Source organism: Schistocerca serialis, chromosome 9 (assembly GCF_023864345.2).
Source record: "Schistocerca serialis cubense isolate TAMUIC-IGC-003099 chromosome 9, iqSchSeri2.2, whole genome shotgun sequence".
Classification (NCBI taxonomy): Eukaryota; Metazoa; Arthropoda; class Insecta; order Orthoptera; family Acrididae; genus Schistocerca; species Schistocerca serialis.
In genome coordinates this window covers 119,417,865-119,440,623 of record NC_064646.1, presented here as the reverse complement: position 1 = coordinate 119,440,623, position 22,759 = coordinate 119,417,865, and the positions used below count along the sequence as shown (strand labels likewise).

Below are 22,759 nucleotides of genomic sequence, written 5' to 3'. Positions count from 1 at the left end.
AAAATATAATAATCTCTATGTTAACAAGGGAGAAGAACGCTCCTATATTGGTCTTCTCTTCCTCTTCCTTCGCTTGTCTCTGGTGTTAAGAAGCAGACATCTTGCTGCACGAAACTAATGTAAGCTTGTACACTGTTAACCTTGTTAATATAGTACGTTAAAGTATCTATTTGAGTTATTTCAATGTACAGTGAGCCCTCTGTCATGTTCCTTCCATTGGTTTAATTTTTCTTAAGACGTTTACAGCTCTACAATAATAGTGGCCGCTGCTTCAACAGTCGCCATTACGCGTCGATCTAAAAAGCGAAGTCAAAGTGGAAGCGCAGAGATCGCCTGCTTTAACATTTAACAAACATTTTTTTCACAGCAATGAGCCACAGCGGAGAGCAACATTAGTTTAATGATTCTACTTTTCACTTTACGCCGAGAGCCAGGATTCGACTATCACAGCGTGAATATGATGTTAAGAGGAGTATTCTTCGGGTGTTGTGTGGGTCCACAATAAATTTTTGGGTCTATGCTCTTTAAAGAACAAGTACGCCGAGGCTAGTTATCATACTGCTATATTTTCTTTCTCACGTAATATTCCAGGAAATAAAAATCAGTTAACAATTTTTTCATTGGGATCACACAATTAAATTACGCGTATTTTTAAAGTCACCAAATAAATAAAATAAATAAATAAATATACTACTTCAGTTGAATAGCCCCTTCACGCTTCTGCTTAACTTGAAACATTCAGTCCAGTAATACTAGGGGTAGACATAGATTTTTAATGAAGCAGTCGAAAAAAATTAATCCGCCACCATGAAATTTGTGATGGTATTAGTCCTTCTCTACGTATTAACTCTTGAGGATGACACGTCTCAACGACGGACGATTTGGTGGAGACGCTGGTTGCAGAATTCTGAATTTTAGCAGTCCAGGGACGTTCCACGTAAAAAACCACCTCTTCATCATTCTGGAAATGACTGCCTCGCATTCGGAGGCCACACGAGTGAGGCAAAATCTGATAGCCCAAAGAAGCCGCATGTATGACTGTATGGTGCAAAAAGAACTGCGTCGTTGTCGTGGAGTAAAAACTCCCGTGACGCTGTGTGTTGAGAGCCTCCTTTTATTTTGTCAGGGCATTTCGGTAGAATGCTCCTATGACAGTTAAGTACCACATTACGGCAATCCCAAAGAACACTGAGTATCGCCTAGTCCCGATGCTGGTCGAGCCTTCGCCTTTTTTGGCGGTACTGAATTCATAAGTTTTACTGACTTGACTTCTTTGTGTCTTGTTATAGCGATAACCCAGCACTCGTCCTTGGTGTTTAGGCGATTGCAGAGATCAGTAGAACACAGCTGTAAGATATGCGCTATTTCTTTGGTTCTATGGGATTTTCCAGTGGGTGTGAGGTGTCGCAAAACCCAACAAGTGGCAATTGTTTCATGTTCAGAACTTCGTGTTAATTTTAGAAACAGATTTATAACTGATTTTTCACTTTTTAGGGTTCCGTACTTCAATCAGTAAGTAAAATCACTTTGTTATCCGACTATCCGTCTGTCTCTCCGGCTGTTACAAAACTTGTCTCTCAGAAACGGGTTGACATTCCCTGTTGAAATTTATGTCGTCTACAGTCCCTTCATGCTGTCAGAAACGTAAGCTTCTAAGTAAATTGTAATAAAAAGATACGGCCATCTATGTCATATACACTCCTGGAAATTGAAATAAGAACACCGTGAATTCATTGTCCCAGGAAGGGGAAACTTTATTGACACATTCCTGGGGTCAGATACATCACATGATCACACTGACAGAACCACAGGCACATAGACACAGGCAACAGAGCATGCACAATGTCGGCACTAGTACAGCGTATATCCACCTTTCGCAGCAATGCAGGCTGCTATTCTCCCATGGAGACGATCGTAGAGATGCTGGATGTAGTCCTGTGGAACATTTCCACCTGGCGCCTCAGTTGGACCAGCGTTCGTGCTGGACGTGCAGACCGCGTGAGACGACGCTTCATCCAGTCCCAAACATGCTCAATGGGGGACAGATCCGGAGATCTTGCTGGCCAGGGTAGTTGACTTACACCTTCTAGAGCACGTTGGGTGGCATGGGATACATGCGGACGTGCATTGTCCTGTTGGAACAGCAGGTTCCCTTGCCGGTCTAGGAATGGTAGATCGATGGGTTCGATGACGGTTTGGATGTACCGTGCACTATTCAGTGTCCCCTCGACGATCACCAGTGGTGTACGGCCAGTGTAGGGGATCGCTCCCCACACCATGATGCCGGGTGTTGGCCCTGTGTGCCTCGGTCGTATGCAGTCCTGATTGTGGCGCTCACCTGCACGGCGCCAAACACGCATACGACCATCATTGGCACCAAGGCAGAAGCGACTCTCATCGCTGAAGACGACACGTCTCCATTCGTCCCTCCATTCATGCCTGTCGCGACACCACTGGAGGCGGGCTGCACGATGTTGGGGCGTGAGCGGAAGACGGCCTAACGGTGTGCAGGACCGTAGCCCAGCTTCATGGAGACGGTTGCGAATGGTCCTCGCCGATACCCCAGGAGCAACAGTGTCCCTAATTTGCTGGGAAGTGGCGGTGCGGTCCCCTACGGCACTGCGTAGGATCCTACGGTCTTGGCGTGCATCCGTGCGTCGCTGCGGTCCAGTCCCAGGTCGACGGGCACGTGCACCTTCCGCCGACCACTGGCGACAACATCGATGTACTGTGAGACCTCACGCCCCACGTGTTGAGCAATTCGGCGGTACGTCCACCCGGCCTCCCGCATGCCCACTATATGCCCTCGCTCAAAGTCCGTCAACTGCACATACGGTTCACGTCCACGCTGTCGTGGCATGCTACCAGTGTTAAAGACTGCGATGGAGCTCCGTATGCCACGGCAAACTGGCTGACACTGACGGCGGTGGTGCACAAATGCTGCGCAGCTAGCGCCATTCGACGGCCAACACCGCGGTTCCTGGTGTATCCGCTGTGCCGTGTGTGTGATCATTGCTTGTACAGCCCTCTCGCAGTGTCCGGAGCAAGTATGGTGGGTCTGACACACCGGTGTCAATGTGTTCTTTTTTCCATTTCCAGGAGTGTATTTGGACTTGAGCAAACTCACTCAACAAAACCTATACGATACTTTCCTAAGTCCTAGCACCATGACATTTGGCAAGTAGGCCTAGCACGGTTTCACGTTGCAAAAACGGGAAAGAATTAGGAAACAGTAAATTTGTAATTTTTTTTATGTTGTCATATGATACCTAAATGTCTATCTGCCCTCCGTCTGTTAAGACATCTTATTATCAGGAACGGATATGGGTATCAAGCTGAACATTATGTCAATTATGTCACATACTAAGGTTAATGGTCCCTTGGCACTGTAATATGTGTAAGCTTCTGAGTCAATGCAGTCAAAAGGTACGGCCATTCATGTGAAATATTTTCATACTCACGAACTCACCCCTCAAAGCTTTTAGTGTACGTACCGTTGGCCTAGAATCACGAAATTTTGCAAGAAGCAAGCTTTCACAGTACGAAAAAATAAAAAAAATCCGAAAAATATAAATTTGCAATTATATCGCAAGAAAAAATATTTCCCTGGTCATTTGTTAATCGATGTCAGACTTGAGATTAAAACATTCTCCAAAGTCTTGGGATTCCTGGGACCGATATCTCTGCCAGTACCAATGTCGGTAACAGGCAAGATTGGTCGAGATGCTCGATTCCTAAAATAGATGAGCTGTCTATATACATAATTAAGTTTAAACGGAATTCTCAGAGCGCGAGTCCTATTGGCACAAGAACAATTTAAATTTCACTGTCGCCCCGATTGTGATACGCTGATACTTCCATAGCGATTCCCAGCTCTAGCCAGAGAGACGGACCGCCATACCGTCTGTCGTTAATCTGGCTAGTTTGACCACACTGGAAGCGCCTGCTGCACCTAAAGACTGTGTCAACTGATGGTGTATTATTGGGGTATACTTCCACCGACCATGCGTTGATGGTTATGACGTTGTTCCTTGAAATGAAAAAAAAAATATCGCACGATAATCCACTGTATTGATGGACTGCACGACTTCTCTTAGGCTCTTCTAGCTGCATGCCACGGTCGTGTGGCGCTGGAATTTTAACGTATATCAAGACTGGAGAATTGTAGTCGAAACATACAAAAATTTAATTATCTGCCTTTATTTTGTCGAGACGTTATTCATAAATTTCATGTATACCCTCCTACTCGTTTCCACAGCTTAAACCCTTTTCACCATACCATATCGATATTCTCAAAGAAATGTCGTCCAGACTCACACTCGTGAATAAGAAACATCTTATCACAGAATGTTGTTAGACTGACATTAAGGTTTCGGGAGGGGATGATATTTTGAAATTAGCAAAATACATTCAATTCAGTTTTATTTCTATTACTAAACTGACCGCATTAGTCGCTAAGGTTGTGAACTTGACGTACAATGTGTTTCACCTGATAATAGTCTGCAGTGACCCTTCACTGAAATTAGAAGGCACTCTGTTAAGGAATTTTTTTCTCACATATTTTGAGAGTAGGGCCGGTGAGGTACTCACGGTGAAGGTGTCTGGAGGCAGCCTCCTGCCGGCCACGACCCACCCGCCGTGCAGGTCCGGGCAGCAGTACTCCAGGGTGTAGCCCAGTACGTGGCCCTCCACAGGCCGCCACGTCACCGTCAGTGACGTATCCGTGACGTCAGCAACTCGCGGCTGTGACGGCGCCGGAGGCAGCGCCGCGGCGCTCCACGGCACCGCAGCTGCCGAGCCAGACGGCGTCTCGCTCAGCGACAGCAGCGCCGAATGCATGCTGCGGCCGCCACCGGAAGCTGCCCAGCAGCTGTACTTGCCCACGTCCGACGGCTGCACCTCTGCGTTTGAAAAGCAACGTGAGCGTTAGATATGTACTGAAATTGATCATGTTGACGCCACAGCCGACTGACACATATATTAATGAGTAATGAAAACCAGAAAGCGGTATTATCACATATTTATGACATCACGACCGGTTTCGTTCATAGATCATCTACATCTACATCCATACTCCGCAAGCCACCTGACGGTATGTGGCGGAGGGTACTTTGAGTAAACGGCCGCAGAGGCCGAGCGGTTCTAGGCGCTACAGTTTGGAACCGCGCGACCGCTACGGTCGCAGGTTCGAATCCTGCCTCGGGCATGGATGTGTGTGATGTCCGTAGGTTAGTTAGGTTTAATTAGTTCTAAGTTCTAGGGGACTGATGACCTTAGAAGTTAAGTCCCATAGTGCTCACAGCCTTTTGGTACTTTGAGTACCTCTATCGGTTCTCCCTTCTATTCCAGTATCGTATTGTTCGTGGAAAGAAGGATTGTCGGTATGCCTCTGTGTGGGCTCTAATCTCTCTGATTTTATCTTCATGGTCTCTTCGCAAGGTATATGTAGGAGGGAGCAATATACTGCTTGACTCCTCTGTGAAGGTATGTCCTCGAAACTTCAACAAAAGCCAGTACCGAGCTACTGAGCGTCTCTCTTGCAGAGTCTTCCACTGGAGTTTATCTATCATCTCCGTAACGCTTTCGCGATTACTGAATGATCCTGTGACGAAGCGCGCTGCTCTCTGTTGGATCATTTCTATCTTTTCTATCAACCCTATCGAGTACGGATCCCACACTGGTGAGCAGTATTCAAGCAGTGAACAAGTGTACTGTAACCTACTGCCTTTGTCTTCGGATTGCATTTTCTTAGGATTCTTCCAACGAATCTCAGTCTGGCATCTGTTTTACCGACGATCAACTTTATCTGATCATTCCATTTTAAATCACTCCTATTGCCTACTCCCAGATAATTTATGGAATTAACTGCTTCCAGTTGCTGACCTGCTATATTGTAGCTAAATGATAAAGGATCTTTCTTTCTATGTATTCGAGGCACATTACACTTGTCTACACTGAGATTGAATTGCCATTCCCTGCACCATGCGTCAATTCGTTGCAGATCCTCCTGCATTTCAGTACAATTTTCCATTGTTGCAACCTCTCGATATACTACAGCATAATCCGCAAAAAGCCAAAGTGAACTTCCGACGTTATCCACAAGGTCATTTATGTATATTGTGAATAGCAACTGTCCTACGACACTCCCCTGCGGCACACCTGAAACCACTCTTACTTCGGAAGACTTCTCTCCACTGAGAATGACATGCTGCGTTCTGTTATCTAGGAACTCTTCAATCCAATCACACAATTGGTCTGAGAGTCCATATGCTCTTACTTTGTCCATTAAACGACTGTGGGGAACTGTATCGAACGCCTTGCGGAAGTCAAGAAACACGGCATCTACCTGGGAACCCGTGTCTATGGCCCTCTGAGTCTCGTGGACGAATGGTGCGAGCCGAGTTTCACCCGATCGTCTTTTCCGAAGCCCGTGCTAATTCCTGCAGAGTAGATTTCTAGTCTCCGGAAAAGTCATTACACTCGAACATAATATGTGTTCCAAAATTCTACAACATGTTGTTGCTAAGTTGTGCCATTTCGTGACAGAAATGGTCTGGTCGTCAAATGTAACGTCAGAGACAAAACTCTGGAGTCGATGATCACAGATATTCGGCTGACCGCCTGTCGGAAGTATAGCGAGCTGACACGGCATGCTTGCGATCACTGTTTCCAGATTTTATGTGTAACGTTACATATGACAACCACACCATTTAAATCATGATACTGGCACAACCCGGCAACCTGATGATATTCTAAGAACACATATACATCAGGCGTTCTCCTAAGAGTCATCAGGCGGAATCTCTCTGGTGCTTCCTCAGATATCTGCAGTTTCGTTTTTGTAGTGTTTACCTGGAGTCAGCCCAAACAAATACAGTTTATCACGTCTTTCATACGACGCCCACAGTCAAAGGACAGTGACGGTTTGTTTTCCAGATTAAAAAAAGGAAAGGTCTTCAACGTGGAATTTTACGTGTCCATTAGTTAGGATGGTCCTGAATAGTCTAGTGTGATATTTGTTTTATCGACTTGAACTAACGGAGACAGTAAAACACGAAGAATAACCAGTACATCAGCAGCGACTGAGCGGCACTTCTCCATGGTGGCAGCTGTCAGTAAGCGCCATGGCATATACACTGAAGAGCCAGAGAAACTGGTACAACAGCCTAATATCGTGTAGGATCCCCGCGAGCACGCAGAAGTGCCGCAACACGACGTAGCATGGAATGGTTCGAATGGCTCTGAGCACTATGGGACTTCTGAGGTCATCAGTCCCCTAGAACTTAGAACTACTTAAACCTAACTAACCTAAGGACATCACACACATCCATGTCCGAGGCAGGATTCGAACCTGCGACCGTAGCGGTCGCGCAGCTCCAGACTGTAGCGCCTAGAAGCGCTCGGCCACTCCGGCCGGCCGTAGCATGGACTCGACTAATGTCTGAAGTAGTTCTGGAGGGAACTGACACCATGAATCCTGCAGGGCTGTCCATAAATCCGCGAGAGTACGAGCGGGTGGAGATTTCTTCTGAAGAACACGTTGTTGCAAGGCATACCAGATATGTTCAGTAACGTTCTCTTCTGGGGAGTCTGGTGGCCAGCGGAAGTATTTGAACTCGGAAGAGTGTTCCTGGAACCACACTGTAGCAATTCTGGGCCTGTGCAGTGTCACATTATCCTACTGGAATTGCCGAAGTCCATCGAAATGCACAATTGACATGAGCGGACGCAGGTGATCAGACAGGATGATTAGGTATGTGTCACGTGTCACAATCGTATCTAGGCGTAATCGGGGGTCCCATGCCACTCAAACATCACACACCTCACACCATTACAGAGCCTCCACCAGCTTAAACAGTCCCTGCTAACTTGTAGGGTCGATGGATTCATTGAGTTGTATTCATACCCGTGCATGTCCATCCACTCGATAAAATTTGAAAAGACTCGACAAGGCAAAATGTTTCCAGTCATCAACAGTCAAATGACTGTGTTGACGAGCCCAGGGGAGGCGTAAAGCTTTGTGTCGTGCAGTCCTCAAGGGTACACGAGTTGGGCTTCGGTCCCGAAAACTCATATCGATGGTATTTCGTTGAATGGTTCGCACGCTGACACTCGGTGATGGCCCAGCATCGAAATCTGCAGCAATTTGCGGTAACATTTGTACCTCTGTCACGTTGAACGATTCTCTTCAGTCGTTGTTGGTCCCGTTCTTTGCAGGATTCGGCCGCCGACTTCCTAAACTACCTACGATACTGAATGTATCAGATATTAAGCTGATAAGAGCAGATTTTGCTAGCGTAGAGCGCCGAAATGGCATTTTACCTCACACGTCTCCGTCCACCGCAAAGACCATTCGATTTTTGTTCATCGTTTTCAGCAACTGTTTTTGAAGAATGCCGATGTGTAGAAATAGCACACTAATTGCTTAAAAATTGATTTTTAACGCAAGTGGTGTGCTATTTACTCACATCAGAAATCTTCTTACTCCGTTCGCACCCCCCCCCCCCCTCCCCCTCCCCTATACTTGCAATCGCACTTCTTCTTTGGTGCCACCTACAATTCAAATGGCTCTGAGCACTACGGGACTTAACATCTATGGTCATCAGTCCCCTAGGACTTAGAACTACTTAAACCTAACTAACCTAAGGACATCACACAACACCCAGTCATCACGAGGCAGAGAAAATCCCTGACCCCGCCGGGAATCGAACCCGGGAACCCGGACCTACACTTCCTTCACATTCAAAGAGGATGACTGGACGTGATGAAAGCTCAAAAAATAGTTACGACTCCTTCACACAGTGAAAATAAAATTATGTTCAATTTCACAAGAACAATTTCAAATACTTGCCGAAAATCGCAAAAAAATGAAAAAATAAAATAAAAATATCGGCTCTCGAATGGCCATTTCGATATCGATACATAGAGGAAATATATGTCGCTGAAATATATAGATACTTTTTAGTGAAGATGCCGGTATATCGATATATTGTGAACTAACCTAGACTGCTGATATCGCGTCTCTTCTCCATTCCTCAGTGGCTATCAAGGCGACAGTTTGAACAAGACCCGATAACACTCCCGTCTCCTGACGCGCCCAATAAATCTATTCGCCTTACTACAGGAGCGCCCTTTATCAAGTTGCAAGTCTCTTCAGTTTAGTTACTCACGAATATGTGATGAATTGTCGGTTACTTGTTCAGTGACTTCAAGGTTTTCTATGCTTATTTACATTATATCCCTCTCGCAGCACTAGTCTTTAATTTTTTGCTAATCTTCAATAACATCAAGCCCGCTTGTTTTCAGCGACTTATATTTTTTCATCCCTTTGGTAATGCATTTTATACTGAATGTCCACTTGGGGTAGCCGTTACTGTGCAACGGGAAAAACCACTACCCGACGCTTTCGATATTCAGCTTTTTGGTCCTAGCCCGAAGGCGGATCATGTGGCACAAGCTTTGTTTTGGAGTAAGCGAAAGCGACACGGTTTTCTTCACCTGATAAATAATGAGCCAGGCTAGTGACAGCAGCTTGTGTGTGTACATAACTTTCAAAGACGGAACTACGATGGTATTATTATAGGATATGTTTGTGACAAGTGAGAGGAACGTAACACTCTAATCAACAAAATCGTCATGAGAGGAAGTATGAATAACAGAAAATAGTCAGTGGTGGCCGAAGTTTACAAAATAATCCTTTGTATGAAGGGAAATGTGTGTTTCATTGAATAACTACAAAGAAAGATGGTTTAATATGAGAGTTGCGTTAAGCTAGCACTAATAATATTCTGTAGAAAAACAAGGTCCTTCATTTCTGGTATTCTGTATTCGATACTGAACTCGACTACATATACTGGTATTCTGTATTCGATGCTGAACTCGACTACATATAGTTCAGATATTATTACTAGACAATAAAATTTTAACAACATAATGTCTCTTAATAACTATAAAATTGTTACTAAGGAAGGTCTCTTTGAACCAAAATGTAGCCGGCCGCTGTGGCCGAGAAGTTGTAGGCGCTTGAGTCCGGAACCGCGCTTCTTCTACGGTCGCAGGTTCGAATCCTGCCCCGGGCATATATGTGTGTAATGTCCTTAGGTTAGTTAGGTTTAAGTAGTTCTAAGTCTAGGGAACTGACGACCTCAGATGTTAAGTCCCATAGTGCCTAGAGCCATTTCCATTTACATCAAAATGAAGTATTTTGGTTTGTAGGAATTCGGGTTCTATCTGGGATAATCAGTTCGGTTGCGAGTGATGTCATGAGGCTGTTGTTACTGTAGCGAAGGCCCCTCAACACCGAGAGTCGTAGACGTTTTTACGCTTTCATGGACAAACTGTGGGCTCGTGTTCCTAAGGTGAAGCAGAGATCGATAACAAGCGCAGTTAGTACATCTTGCAGTTCTGATTATGCACGACATCACAGATAAAGAACGATGCAGTGGTGCACCAGTAATGCGAATGTGTGGCTAAACAGGAGGCCCATTATTCGGTGGCAAGCAGCGTCGTGACCTGCTCAGATTAATTTCGGTAGATCATTTTTAAGCCGTATTAACATGACGTTACTCAAAAGGAACGACACTGATTGGCAATTTAAATCGATGAGTGGTGACCGACTGGATGGCAACGTAATCGTACAGTGCTCTACTCTGAAGCAGAGGAAACTGCAGTAAACGGCTGCGAGCAAGTATGACCAACGGTACTGCTTGTTATCATACAAGATCATCTTTCTACTGCACTAGACAAGCCCAGTGCTGACTCAAACTCATAAAATTCAGGGAAGATGTAGTATTATTACTGTTATCATAGACGAACTAGCGACATGTCCTGGCTTTACAGTGGTAGCACCAAATATCTACCGCTGAAGGACTTGTTTGGGTTATCAGTAAATTTGTTTACAGGCCACTGCGTAGAATAATGACTAAAATTCACAGAACAGGGTTAGATAACTGAACATTATAGCCAATGTAAACGATTCAAGCAACAAACCCCTGAAAATGTTACGTGTACCACGTGTAAGTGGCGTTTGGAACGGCATCTCGTCATAATGATGGGACCTATGAGCTATTGCGCCGCCTGGTCCACCTGTCTCCTGAAGCTGCAACGTTCAACTTCACCTCGCAGTTTTGACACTACAACTGCAAGGTCGCTGGCGTTGGCAGAAACGAATAAACGGGAGTCGACAGGAAGTGTTGTGTACAAATGCGATCTGTGACGATACTGAACGACGGACCCATCGGACACCTTTTATTATGACACTCACATGTAGTTACCATTGCTGGCAAACTGGTTAATGCCAAGCGTGAACGTGTATTGTTTTTCTTTCAGTCCTTGCTCTAAGGGAATGGACAGGCTACTGGCTTGTTGATGCACGGAACCAATACTTACAAAAAAAAAAAAAAAGGTTCAAATGGCTCTGAGCACTATGGGACTTAACATCTGCTGTGGTCATCAGTCCCCTAGAACTTAGAACTACTTAAACCTAACTAGCCTAAGGACATCACATACATCCATGCCCGAGGCAGGATTCGAACCTGCGACCGTAGCAGTCGCGCGGTTCCGGACTGAGCCCCTAGAACCGCTCGGCCACCGTGGCCTGCCAATACTTGCATATATATCTTTAAACCCGACAGTATATTTACAATGTGCAGGCGATACTTTTATAGGCTCGTAGGTCGATACTTTTTCTGTCAATATACCGACATGTCGGTACTTTTATTCGATATATCGACGGTCTGTGATTTCATTTCTTAAATACCGATATATCGGACTGGAGTCCCGATATTTTTAGAAACATCAACAGTCCTAATCAGCACATGTTATTTCTCCCAGTTCTTCGGTGTCCGATACATGGGTCGTTCTGTCTCCAAACTCGTGCAACCACGGGGGACTGTCTTGTGCCAGCGTGTGAAGTATGTACCAATAAAGTATACACACTTAACAACTGACAAGCGTATTTCTATTCTGTTCGGCTCTTAAAAGGCAACCTCCTTGCTTAAGAAGCTAAGGAAGGTACAGACACACCACGCAATAGTCGATTCAACAGTGACCAATATGTGACGGAAGATTAGGAGGGAGACTCACATAGCAATTGAAGCACATATCAACATGAAATTAATTTTGTCCATAGTGGATGCTGTCGAACTCCGTGACTGTTCCTTCATAGGGTGTATAAAAATTTGCGCCACCAGTCACAATAAAAGGTTATTTATTTTTCACACGACCGGTTTCGGACTTACGCCCATCCTCAGGTGTTTATACATTCATGTACATGTTTATATTGCTAGTGATCACTGTATAAATACAAAAATATTATTTGCTGGTGACTAAACAGATACAAGTGTTACAGTTGTAAGTGACAAACACCTGGGGATGGGCGCCAGGCCGAAACCGGTCGTGTGAGAAATTAATAACCTTTTATTGTGACTGGTAGCGGAAATGTTTCTACAACATATCAACATATCGTGCACTAAAATAGATGACGCTGTTGCGAAGAAAGACATTTACAATGACAAAAAAGAATACAAGTTTGTACCATCCGGAGACTTTACCTACATGATCAAACATCTTGATAGAAAATGCGTAGGACAGAGAGTAAAGAGCCTCACAGGCGACGACGTGAAGGCACTGAAAATGAAATGAAATGTCGTGTGACGAGGGCCTCCCGTCGGGTAGACCGTTCGCCTGGTGCAAGTCTTTCGATTTGACGCCACTTCGGCGACTTGCGCGTCGATGGGGATGAAATGATGATGTTTAGGACAACACAACACCCAGTCCCTGAGCGGAGAAAATCTCCGACCCAGCCGGGAATCGAACCCGGAACTATGCTGCCATAACAACGACAGCAACCAGCCCTTGGTACTGTGGACACGGCTGCCGGCAAGGATTGATAGTCATTATATCCCGTTTGATATTCAATCAAGGTCGATTCAAACATTACTATCATCCGGTCAACATCATTTACCATCTCCTCTGTACGACTGCGATGAATACGAATACCTAAATCAGTTGGCTGCAAAAACCGACAGGATTTGACAAAAGAGTTACAAAGACACATCACCTGTCTGAAATACCTATTAACAACCTGAGCACACGTGTCGATATTATCAAAGACATTTCAATATAAACGAGACTACCTGCTATTTTAGTCGAAACAAAAGTATAATTATAAGGAGCAACGTGAAATATAAAGTAATTATTTTAATAGAATGAAATTTTCACTCCACAGTGGAGTGTGCTCTGATATGAAACTTCCTGGCAGACTAAAACTGTGTGCCGGACCGAGACTCGAACTCGGGACCTTTGCCTTTCACGGGCAAGTGCTCTACCGAATGAGCTACCCAAGCACGACTCACGCCCCGTCCTCACAGCTTTAATTATTATAATGTTGGAATCCTATTGTAATCATATTTGCTATATTTTCGTACTAACTGTGAAGTTATTGTAGTTACATCTTTTCCTTTTATGTATTACCATACCGTTTTCCCTTCAGATCTGTAATATCTTTAGGTGGCTGAAAGGCTAAAAAACCAATATCACAATTAAAAATAACTTGACACCGACAGTGATTCGGTTGGAGGAAAACCGTTGCTAACAGAGTCAAGTAACGTGGGCATCAACGTTTTGATGACAAGTCTCTATCATTGTGTGGAGGAGACTAACAGCAGATGGGAGCGTCACAGGGGAGCAAACAGGCGCCAGTTTAATGCTAGATAACGGCAACAAGTAAGCAGGCATACCATGCAGAATCATGTCTTCGTTATGAGCTACTGATCCATCCACAGCACGTAGCACTTGGCACACATTAGTAGCTGTGTTGAATCACTACAACTTGAACCATGAAGTATGGAGGAGGTCAAAAAAATAATTCAAATGACTCTGAGCTCTATGGGACTTAAATTTTGAGGTCATCAGTCCCTAGAACTTACAACTGCTTAAACCTAACTAACCTAAGGACATCACACACATCCATGCCCGAGGCAGGATTCGAACCTGCTACCGTAGCGGTCGCGCGATTCCAGACTATAGCGCCTAGAACCGCTCGGCTACACCGGCGGGCGAGGAAGGTCACCTGGAATGTTGTTGGATCGCGCTAGACATTAGTATATACCGATGGTAAATTTCGAGCGCGCTAAAAACCACAGGACGCGATGTCTCTAACATGGCAACACGGCATCTTTCAGGCAGGCGGTGGATGAATTTCTCGCCTGGTGGTTTTTTATGTGGCATGAAACTGGGTCCCAAATACGACTACCGTTGTCTCTGACCAGCACAGGGCGTAGAAACCTACTGTTCGATCAGGTGCATCCTTTTGCTTCCTCGCAGCTCTTTACAGGTTAAATTGCACCTTTCGCACGATTCTTGATGTCCAGCGCAGAAATAATGAGCAGTTGCTGGACCGCTGCGCTCCCATCCGTATCTATATACCCTGCTGGTGAATCAGACTTACACGAGGAGTCCGTCAATTTTTCTCTCTGGTAGTGGCGAATTTCCTCAAACTGAGATAATCAGCCGGCCGATGTGGCCGAGCGGTTCTAGGTGCTTCAGTCCAGAATCGCGCTGCTGCTAATGTCGCAGGCTGGAATCCTGCCTCGGGCATGGATGTGTGCGATTTCCTTAGGTTAGTTAGGTTTAAGTAGTTCTAAGTCTAGGGGACGGATGACCTCAGATGGTGTCCCATAGTGCTCAGAGCCATTTTTTTTTCAGATACTCACACCACTAACTTACTACGCTGGCTCGCGGCTGTACGAGTTCTGTTAAGGAATGGCTAAACCACTGCACCCGGACCGTGTTAGAACAACTTTAGGAAGTTTCAGCAAAGATGAGGATAGTGGTGCGGTGTACGACGTCACCTCAAAGACGTCATCGAGAGATAAATGCACGCCTTGGACTTAACTCCGACATGAGCTGGTGCTCCTACTGAGCTGGTGCATCGTGAGGTTCCAAATGACTTTCGAAGGGTGGTGGAGTCCGCGTTCCGACTTCTGAACGCCGTCATACGAACGAAAAGTGGGCGATGTACGCTGCTGGACAAATGAGCTCCTCGTCCCCCCCCCCAACCCTCCCCCCCTTGAAGGCTCAAAGGATGTTTACCGGCCACCGTCTGATCGTCAGCCTTGCGGTGTCATGCGGATGCGGTATGGAGGTGCATGTGGTCAGCATACCGTACTCCAGGCCGTTTGGCAGCCTTTCGAGACCATGGAGCCGCTACATATCTTCTAGGAACCCCTCAATTAAACTCACTAGGCTGAGTGGACTTCGCACCAGGAAAAAAAACCTTTGGTAGCAGCAGGAATCGAATGAGGGTCCTTCGAATGGCAGCCTTCTACGCTGACGGCTCCCCTACGTAGGCGAACTACACGCCTCTAGATAGGTGTGTCTAGTTCGATTGTCCTTCACTGTATGATGGGCCGTGCTTCAATGACAAACGTGCTGTAGCGTAATTTCCCGCTTTTTAGGGTCCACAAATGACGGGCACCAGTCCTTGCGGGTGAAGTAATTATCACATTTCTTTGGCCATGTGTTATTACTGCCACTCCAATATCATTTACTCTAAGAAAGTTTGGCTGTTTCACTGCCGAATACGTGATAGAATTCTTTGATACAAAGCAGTTATCAGATAAAGGAGGAAGGGAGTTTATACAATAGATGTAGACAGCCACAGAAGCTCTGCGAGTCAATAATTTACTAGTAGATTACGATCATTTATTTCAAGAGAGAGAGAGCGAGACTTGCCCTGAGAACTTACCCTTGATGACAAGCGTTCCGTTGACCAGCACTACTATCCGCCCACCGGGAACCAGAGGATCGTCATTCTTCTGCCACTGCACGGATGTCTTCGCGGTACCAGCCGTGAGGCAATGAAACACTGCTGTGCCCTTTGGTGCGATCTCCATATCTCGAGGGCCGATGTCAATAATAGGAGGAAGCTCGTCGCCAGGGGCCAAAACCTAAAGAGCATTCATTCCAATGTAAATAAAAATTTCAAAATATCTGATAAAGTTGTCACACATTATCTCCATCAAAGAAGCATTTGTCTGCTTCACATACAGACATACAGATAAATAACGGGATGTAACTTTTAATTTATATACGTCTTAGGCCTTTCATCGACTTGTCCTCCAGAAATATGTAATCTGTTCCGGTTTTATTATCAGTGATTTTCATTGATGAATTTTCCTTCAATCAGTCAGGAACGCAAACACATCAGGTCAGTAACACACAGAGGTTGGAATAAAACATGGGAACACGCCAAGAAATACATGCCTGAGTATAAACGTAGATGCAGGCCGGGTTTCGCTGTTGTATCTGACCATGTACGGCACATGTATAATGTGCTCAATACGTTGCGAGTGTGAGTCGTGAACAGAACAGTGTTCTGTGTAATCGTGAGTACGCATTATGTCGAAGCTAAATGACGCAAGCACGGGCACACTGTTCTGGTGCTTCGAGAGGCATCGTATCGGAGACTTATACTGTCTATATGGTAAATGGAAAAACACGGTCCGCTAAGTGAAAACGTGAAAAGAGGTGAGTATTGTATGATTGTGAAGGACGGTCATTGAAAACGATTGTGACGAAAAATAAGAGGTCGACAGATGTACAAATCACTGCAGAACTGAATCTCTCAATTACGTACATGTGAGCACCAAAAGAACACGAAAGGAGTTTTATAACCAGGGAATTGCAGGGTGAGCTGGAATTCCAAAATCACTCATCAGTGATACAAATGCTAGTAACAGGAAACCGTAGTTTCGGAGCCATAAAACCTGGAGTATGGAGCAATAGAAGGATATCATTTGGTCGGACTATTCTTTCGCACTGTTTCAAACACCTGGTCGAATTTAAGTCCCATGAGTGAAACGTGGTGGGGTTTCGATGATGAATCGTGGTATTCCAATGGGCGGCATAGTTACACTGCAAGGGGGCAATAGTTCCATGGATTATGTGGCCAGTTTAGTTGATAAGGTCCATTATATGACACAATGTTTTGTTCTCAACTGTGATGCTGTGTTGGAAGAGGACAGGCCCCTGATCACACAGCTCGAATCTTTCAGATATGGTTTTCGTGAACATTGGATGAAATGCCTGACCACCACAGTCACCATGTCTCAATATTATTGAGCCTTTGTAGTTTACTTTAGACGGAAGGGTACGTAATCGCTAACCATCAGCGTTACCTGAACTTCCCACTACTTAGCCGTAGGATGGTAAAATATTCCCTTGAAAAACATAGAGGAACTGTACCTTCCCATTCCGAGACGACTGGAAGATATTTTGAATGACAACGGTTTTCCTACACCGTTTTAGGCATGGTAACTCTACCAAGTGATGAGCAAGATGTATGAGACAGTTGAAATACCCTCAGGCTTCAAGAAGGATGTAATAATTCCAATCCCAATGAAAGCAGGTCATGACAGATGTGAAAATTACCGAACTATCAGTTTAATAAGTTACAGCTGCAAAATACTAACAAGAATTCTTTACAGACGAATGGAAAAACTGGTAGAAGCCGACCTCGGGGAAGATCAGTTTGGATTCCGTAGAAATCTTGGAACACGTGAGGCAATACTGACCTTACGACTTATCTTAGAAGAAAGATTAAGGAAAGGCAAACCTACGTTTCTAGCATTTGTAGACTTAGAGAAAGCTTTTGACAATGTTGACTGGAATACTCTCTTTCAAATTCTAAAGGTGGCACGGGTAAAATACAGGGAGCGAAAGGCTATTTACAATTTGTACAGAAACCAGATGGCAGTTATAAGAGTCGAGGGACATGAAAGGGAAGCAGTGGTTGGGAAGGGAGTAAGACAGGGTTGTAGCCTCTCCCCGATGTTGTTCAATCTGTATATTGAGCAAGCAGTAAAGGAAACAAAAGAAAAATTCGGAGTAGGTATTAAAATCCATGGAGAAGACATAAAAACTTTGATGTTTGTCGATAACATTGTAATTCTATCAGAGACAGCAAAGGACTTGGAAGAGCAGTTGAACGGAATGGACAGTGTCTTGAAAGGAGGATATAAGATGAACATCAACAAAAGCAAAACGAGGATAACGGAATGTAGTCGAATTAAGTCGGGTGATGCTGAGGGAATTAGATTAGGAAATGAGACACTTAAAGTAGTAAAGGAGTTTTGCTATTTGGGAGAAAAATAACTGATGATGGTCGAAGTAGAGAGCACATAAAATGTAGACTGACAATGGCGAGGAAAGCGTTTCTGAAGAAGAGAAATTTGTTAACATCGGTTATAGATTTAAGTGTGAGGAAGTCGTTTCTGAAAGTATTTGTATGGAGTGTAGCCATGTATGGAAGTGAAACATGGACGATAAATAGTTTGGACAAGGAGAGAACAGAAGCTTTCGAAATGTTGTGCTACAGAAGAATGCTTAGATGGGTAGATCACATAACTAATGAGGAGGTATCAAATAGAATTTGGGAGAAGAGGAGTTTGTGGCACAACTTGACAAGATGAAGGGACCGGTTGGTAGGACACGTTCTGAGGCATCAAGGGATCACAAATTTAGCATTGGAGGACAGCGTCGAGGATAAAAATTGTAGAGGGAGATCAAGAGATGAATACACTAAGCAGATTCAGAAGGATGTATGTTGCAGTAGGTACTGGGAGATGAAGAAACTTGCACAAGATAGAGTAGCATGGAGAGCTGCATCAAACCTGTCTCAGGACTGAAGGCCACAACAACAACAACAACGCATTGTGATTATGGTGTTTCAGTTGAAGTTTACATACGCAATAACGTGGCGCATTGTAACCTTTCTTTCTGACTGCTGATCATGTTTTACATTAGTTGTTCGTCTGATTCTATTTGTTTTACTGAATTGAGCATAATGTGTTTTCTCAAAATTTCGAGAGAATATTTTCAAAGAAACACTTAACAATTCCTTTTAAAAGGTCATTGTAAATTGATATGCCGCTTCCTCTGTAGTAGGATTTAATAAAACACTAGTATCCCCAGCAAAAAGTATCAGTTCCGCTTGATGAATGTTAACTGGAACGTCATTCCCTTATGTAAGTAATTTGAGTGGGTCCAAAATTGAACCCTATGGTACACTCCTTGTAATTCTCTTTTTTTTTTCGCCAACTCAGTACAGTTTTCTTTCCTTGCAGCATTGTACCATTCAGCACAAGATAACGCTGAAGTAGAGGAATATACAAAAGTCTTTCCAATAATAGAAAATTTTTTACCACCTTTTGGCTTTTGCTGATGTTCTGGCACTCATTGCAAACAATATTGACGAAGCTAAGGTTTAAGTATCCAGCCTACAATCAATTGCTGCTAAGACTGGCCTAAAAATAGCAAAAAAATAGCATTTAGCAAAACTGAATTCGTCACAAACATCAAACACGCTCCTCCTCATATTGATATACAACAAGAGAAAATCAAGCAGTCGAAGAAATTTAAACATCTTGGAGAAATAATTACACCTGACGGTTCAGAATATGCAGCTGTATGAAGAAGGTGTTCTAAACCAGAAGGTGATTTTCATCTGTGCAAAGACTTATACAAAAGCAAAAGCCTGTCTTTAAACCTAAAACTTTGTCATTATAACACCGTCAGCATTGTATGCATCAGAATGTCTAAATATGACCAAGAAAGGACCACTACGAAAACTTGAAATAAAAGATCGGAAAATTTTGATGATAATCCTTGGCCCTATCAAAGAAAACGGAGAATTCCAGCGAAGACACAACTGTGAATTACACTGACATACAAAAGACATTGTTACCAGCATGAGGAAGCGGAGAATAATGTTTTTTGGTCATCTGGAAAGAATGAACCCGCAAAGACTTACTCACAGCATACATTCATCAATTTCAAAAACAAAATCGTATTCAAAATGGGCAGGCCAAGTTAAAAAGGATTTACAGGGAGCTGAAATTTCATTTGATGACATTCGGGATCGAGAAGTTTTCAGAGAAAAAGTCGAAATTACTAAAAACCTTATTTCGTTTGCTACGCCAGTTCCACGTCCTGCCTGCAAATGGTCAAAACGGAGAAAAGAAGCACAGTCAGCCGAAATGAAAATCTACTGGCAAAAGAGGAAAACAGGAAAACACAGTCAGGGAAGAGATAAAATTCTTCGTGGTCCATAGCATAGCAGCCCGAAACGATAGCAAAAAAAAAAAAAAAAAAAAAAAAAAAAGTGTGCAATGAGGAGAATGAGGAGTATCTTCTGCCATGAAACATGTCATGTGATTAGCATGTCATGTAGTTACACAGGACAGCGGCAGTGGGGTACAGCAGAGTGTGGTGACTACCTGTATCTCGGCGCTGCTGGTGGCAGATCCCGCGGCGCTGACGGCGGAGCAGACGTAGCGGCCCGCGTCCTCTGGCTTGGCGGCCCGCAGAGTGAGGGTGCCGTCCGCGGCCACGGCGAGGCGCGGCTGGCCTTCGACCGCATCCTGCGCCTGTCCCTGCTCCTGGGAACTGCCGCTGCCGCTGCTGCTGCTGCCTGGGAAGAGCAGCCGGCGCGAGCCCTCGCGCGCCCAGAAGACGGAGGGCGGCGGCCGGCCGTGGGCGGCGCAGGGCAGCGACGTCTCCCCGCCCTCCGCCACCGTCGCGTCCGATGGCCGGCGCCAGAACGTGGGCGGCGCTGCAACACCCGCCACCACACACTCACCTGGTGTAGCTGACTGTGGCGCCCGATACACTACCCCTCACAGAGAAACAATCAGAACCGCTCCATCGTTTTTAAAATGCAAACGTCTCGGGTTAGTTTAAAACACGTGAATAGGTTGGATGAGTAGGATGAGTGATGCACACCGAGGCTAGCTACCACCTGAACTTTCACTGCAGCTTAATCCTGCCAGGCGACCGCATATCTCAACCGAGCACGTGTTAACAATCGATTGCTGACGCTCATAAAACTTCTTTGCTCGACGTTTCCAACCGAGGGGTTGGTCTGCGTATCGCGTGAGGGAGCGGAGTTGCCCGCCGAGCCCACTTAATATTTTCGCCATTGTGGGCTTGTGTACACATGCCGTTGGCCACGTTGGGTATCCGCTAGGTTCAAAATGGCTCCGAGCACTATGGGACTTCTGAGGTCAGCAGTCCCCTAGAATTTAGAGCTACTTAACCCTTTGTTGCCTGACGGTACTTAAAAGTACCAGTAAGTTTTGACTCTCATTATTTTCTCGTGGTGCAGTTTCGTGATCTGAGAGCCTGTCGGTACGTAACAGTAACTCTGCTCTACTGTTTCATAGATGTTATTGTGCAATACATAGACCTCTCTGGCGGTCAGAGCTTGAAATTGTTTTTCGCGCGCTGCTGTGAAAACAGAAGATTGTATGTGCTTGTTTCCATGGTGTTGCCTGAATATATTCGCAATTTATTGAAACTTCCGTTGAGTTTTCCATTGTACGTACTTACCTTCTTCGTTTTTTTATAACAGTTTGAAGCATTACATTACAAGTGAATGAGATAAAGTGGAAAATATAAGGCGGACTTATTAGTACCGTCAGGTTGTGCGAACACTTTATTGTAGCAACAACGCGATACCTCTCACTAGTTGTTCTGTCCACTTTTTCTCACACAGAAATACGTAAATACATTTCCCTGTGGAACAATTAGAACAAACAGGAAAGGTTTGCCAGGGAATTTACCTAAAGAAAAATGTCTAAATCAAATCACAGAGAGTCATCTTTACACCTAACAGTATTTCAATGGAAGGAAAATAAAGTAGTGTATTTTGCGTCAAACTTCCATGGCATTGAACAGAGCGTAGTGACAAGAAAACAGAAAGATGGAACTAGTATGACTATACAATGTCCAGTTATTGTATGTGATTACAACAAAAACATGGGTGGTGTGGATCATGCACACAGATTACGTTCAACTTATGGTCTTGACAAGCGATCAAGGAAATGGTGGCACCGTCTCTTCTGGGGAGCAATAGAAATCGCTTTTGTCAATGCTTACGTCATTTTCAGTGATCTGCATGGGGCACTGCCACTGCTGGAATTCAGGCGTGCTGTGGCACTAGGGCTAATGAATGAACAGCAAGTGCCAAATCTCAAAAAGAGAAACTCTGGTAAAGATGAAATAACTCTCCCAAAGAGAAGGAAGGATAACTTTTCTGTTCCGAAGGATGTACGTCTTGGCAACCGAGGAAGCCATTTTGTAGTGTTCAGTTGTAAAAGAGGACGATGTGAAATGTGTGCGAAAAATAAAATTCAGTCGAGACCACATTCACAATGTAGTACATGTAAAGTATATTTGTGCTGCAGTGAGAAAAAGAACTGTTTCCTACAATTTCATGAGGTATCACTAAATATGTGATATAGATATACTGTCAAAAATGTATAGCTAAGTTACTATGTATTGTGAAGTTGCTCTAAAATAAATCTATGCGAAATTAAAAAAAAAAAAAAAATCAGAAATATCATATTTCTGTTAATTAATTTTCTAATGTAAAAATATTTAATATTTATGTGGAATAAAGTACAAGTTATAAAAATTGGAGCATTTTTCTGCGCATGTTGTGATTCTGTCCATGGAGTCTGACGGTACTTCTGAGTACCAGGAGAGAAAAAAGTTGCAAAAAAGAAAAGAAAATTTTACAAAAACTCCTACCGTCATTTGAGGCCACAATAGCATAAATTCTGCATAGAAAATGTTAAAAAGTAATTTTTTTCTTATGTCAGGAAACAAAGGGTTAAACCTAACTAACCTGAGGACATCACACACATCCATGCACGAGGCAGGATTCGAACCTCCGACCGTAGCGGTCGCGCGGTAC

The 22,759-nt window shown here is 44.3% G+C and overlaps 1 protein-coding gene across 1 annotated transcript in view; it reads right to left on the bottom strand.

The window, feature by feature from the left end:
* The window catches only part of LOC126419409 (roundabout homolog 2-like), a 308,578-nt gene that overhangs the window by 76,531 nt on the left and 209,288 nt on the right, over positions 1–22,759 (bottom strand). The window contains exons 6-9 of the mRNA XM_050086597.1: positions 20,453–20,614; positions 20,280–20,410; positions 15,749–15,950; positions 4,591–4,901 (exon numbers count right to left, since the gene is read on the bottom strand). Of these exons, the coding sequence (XP_049942554.1) occupies positions 4,591–4,901; positions 15,749–15,950; positions 20,280–20,410; positions 20,453–20,614 (806 nt within the window). The remainder of the gene's footprint in view (positions 1–4,590; positions 4,902–15,748; positions 15,951–20,279; positions 20,411–20,452; positions 20,615–22,759) is intronic.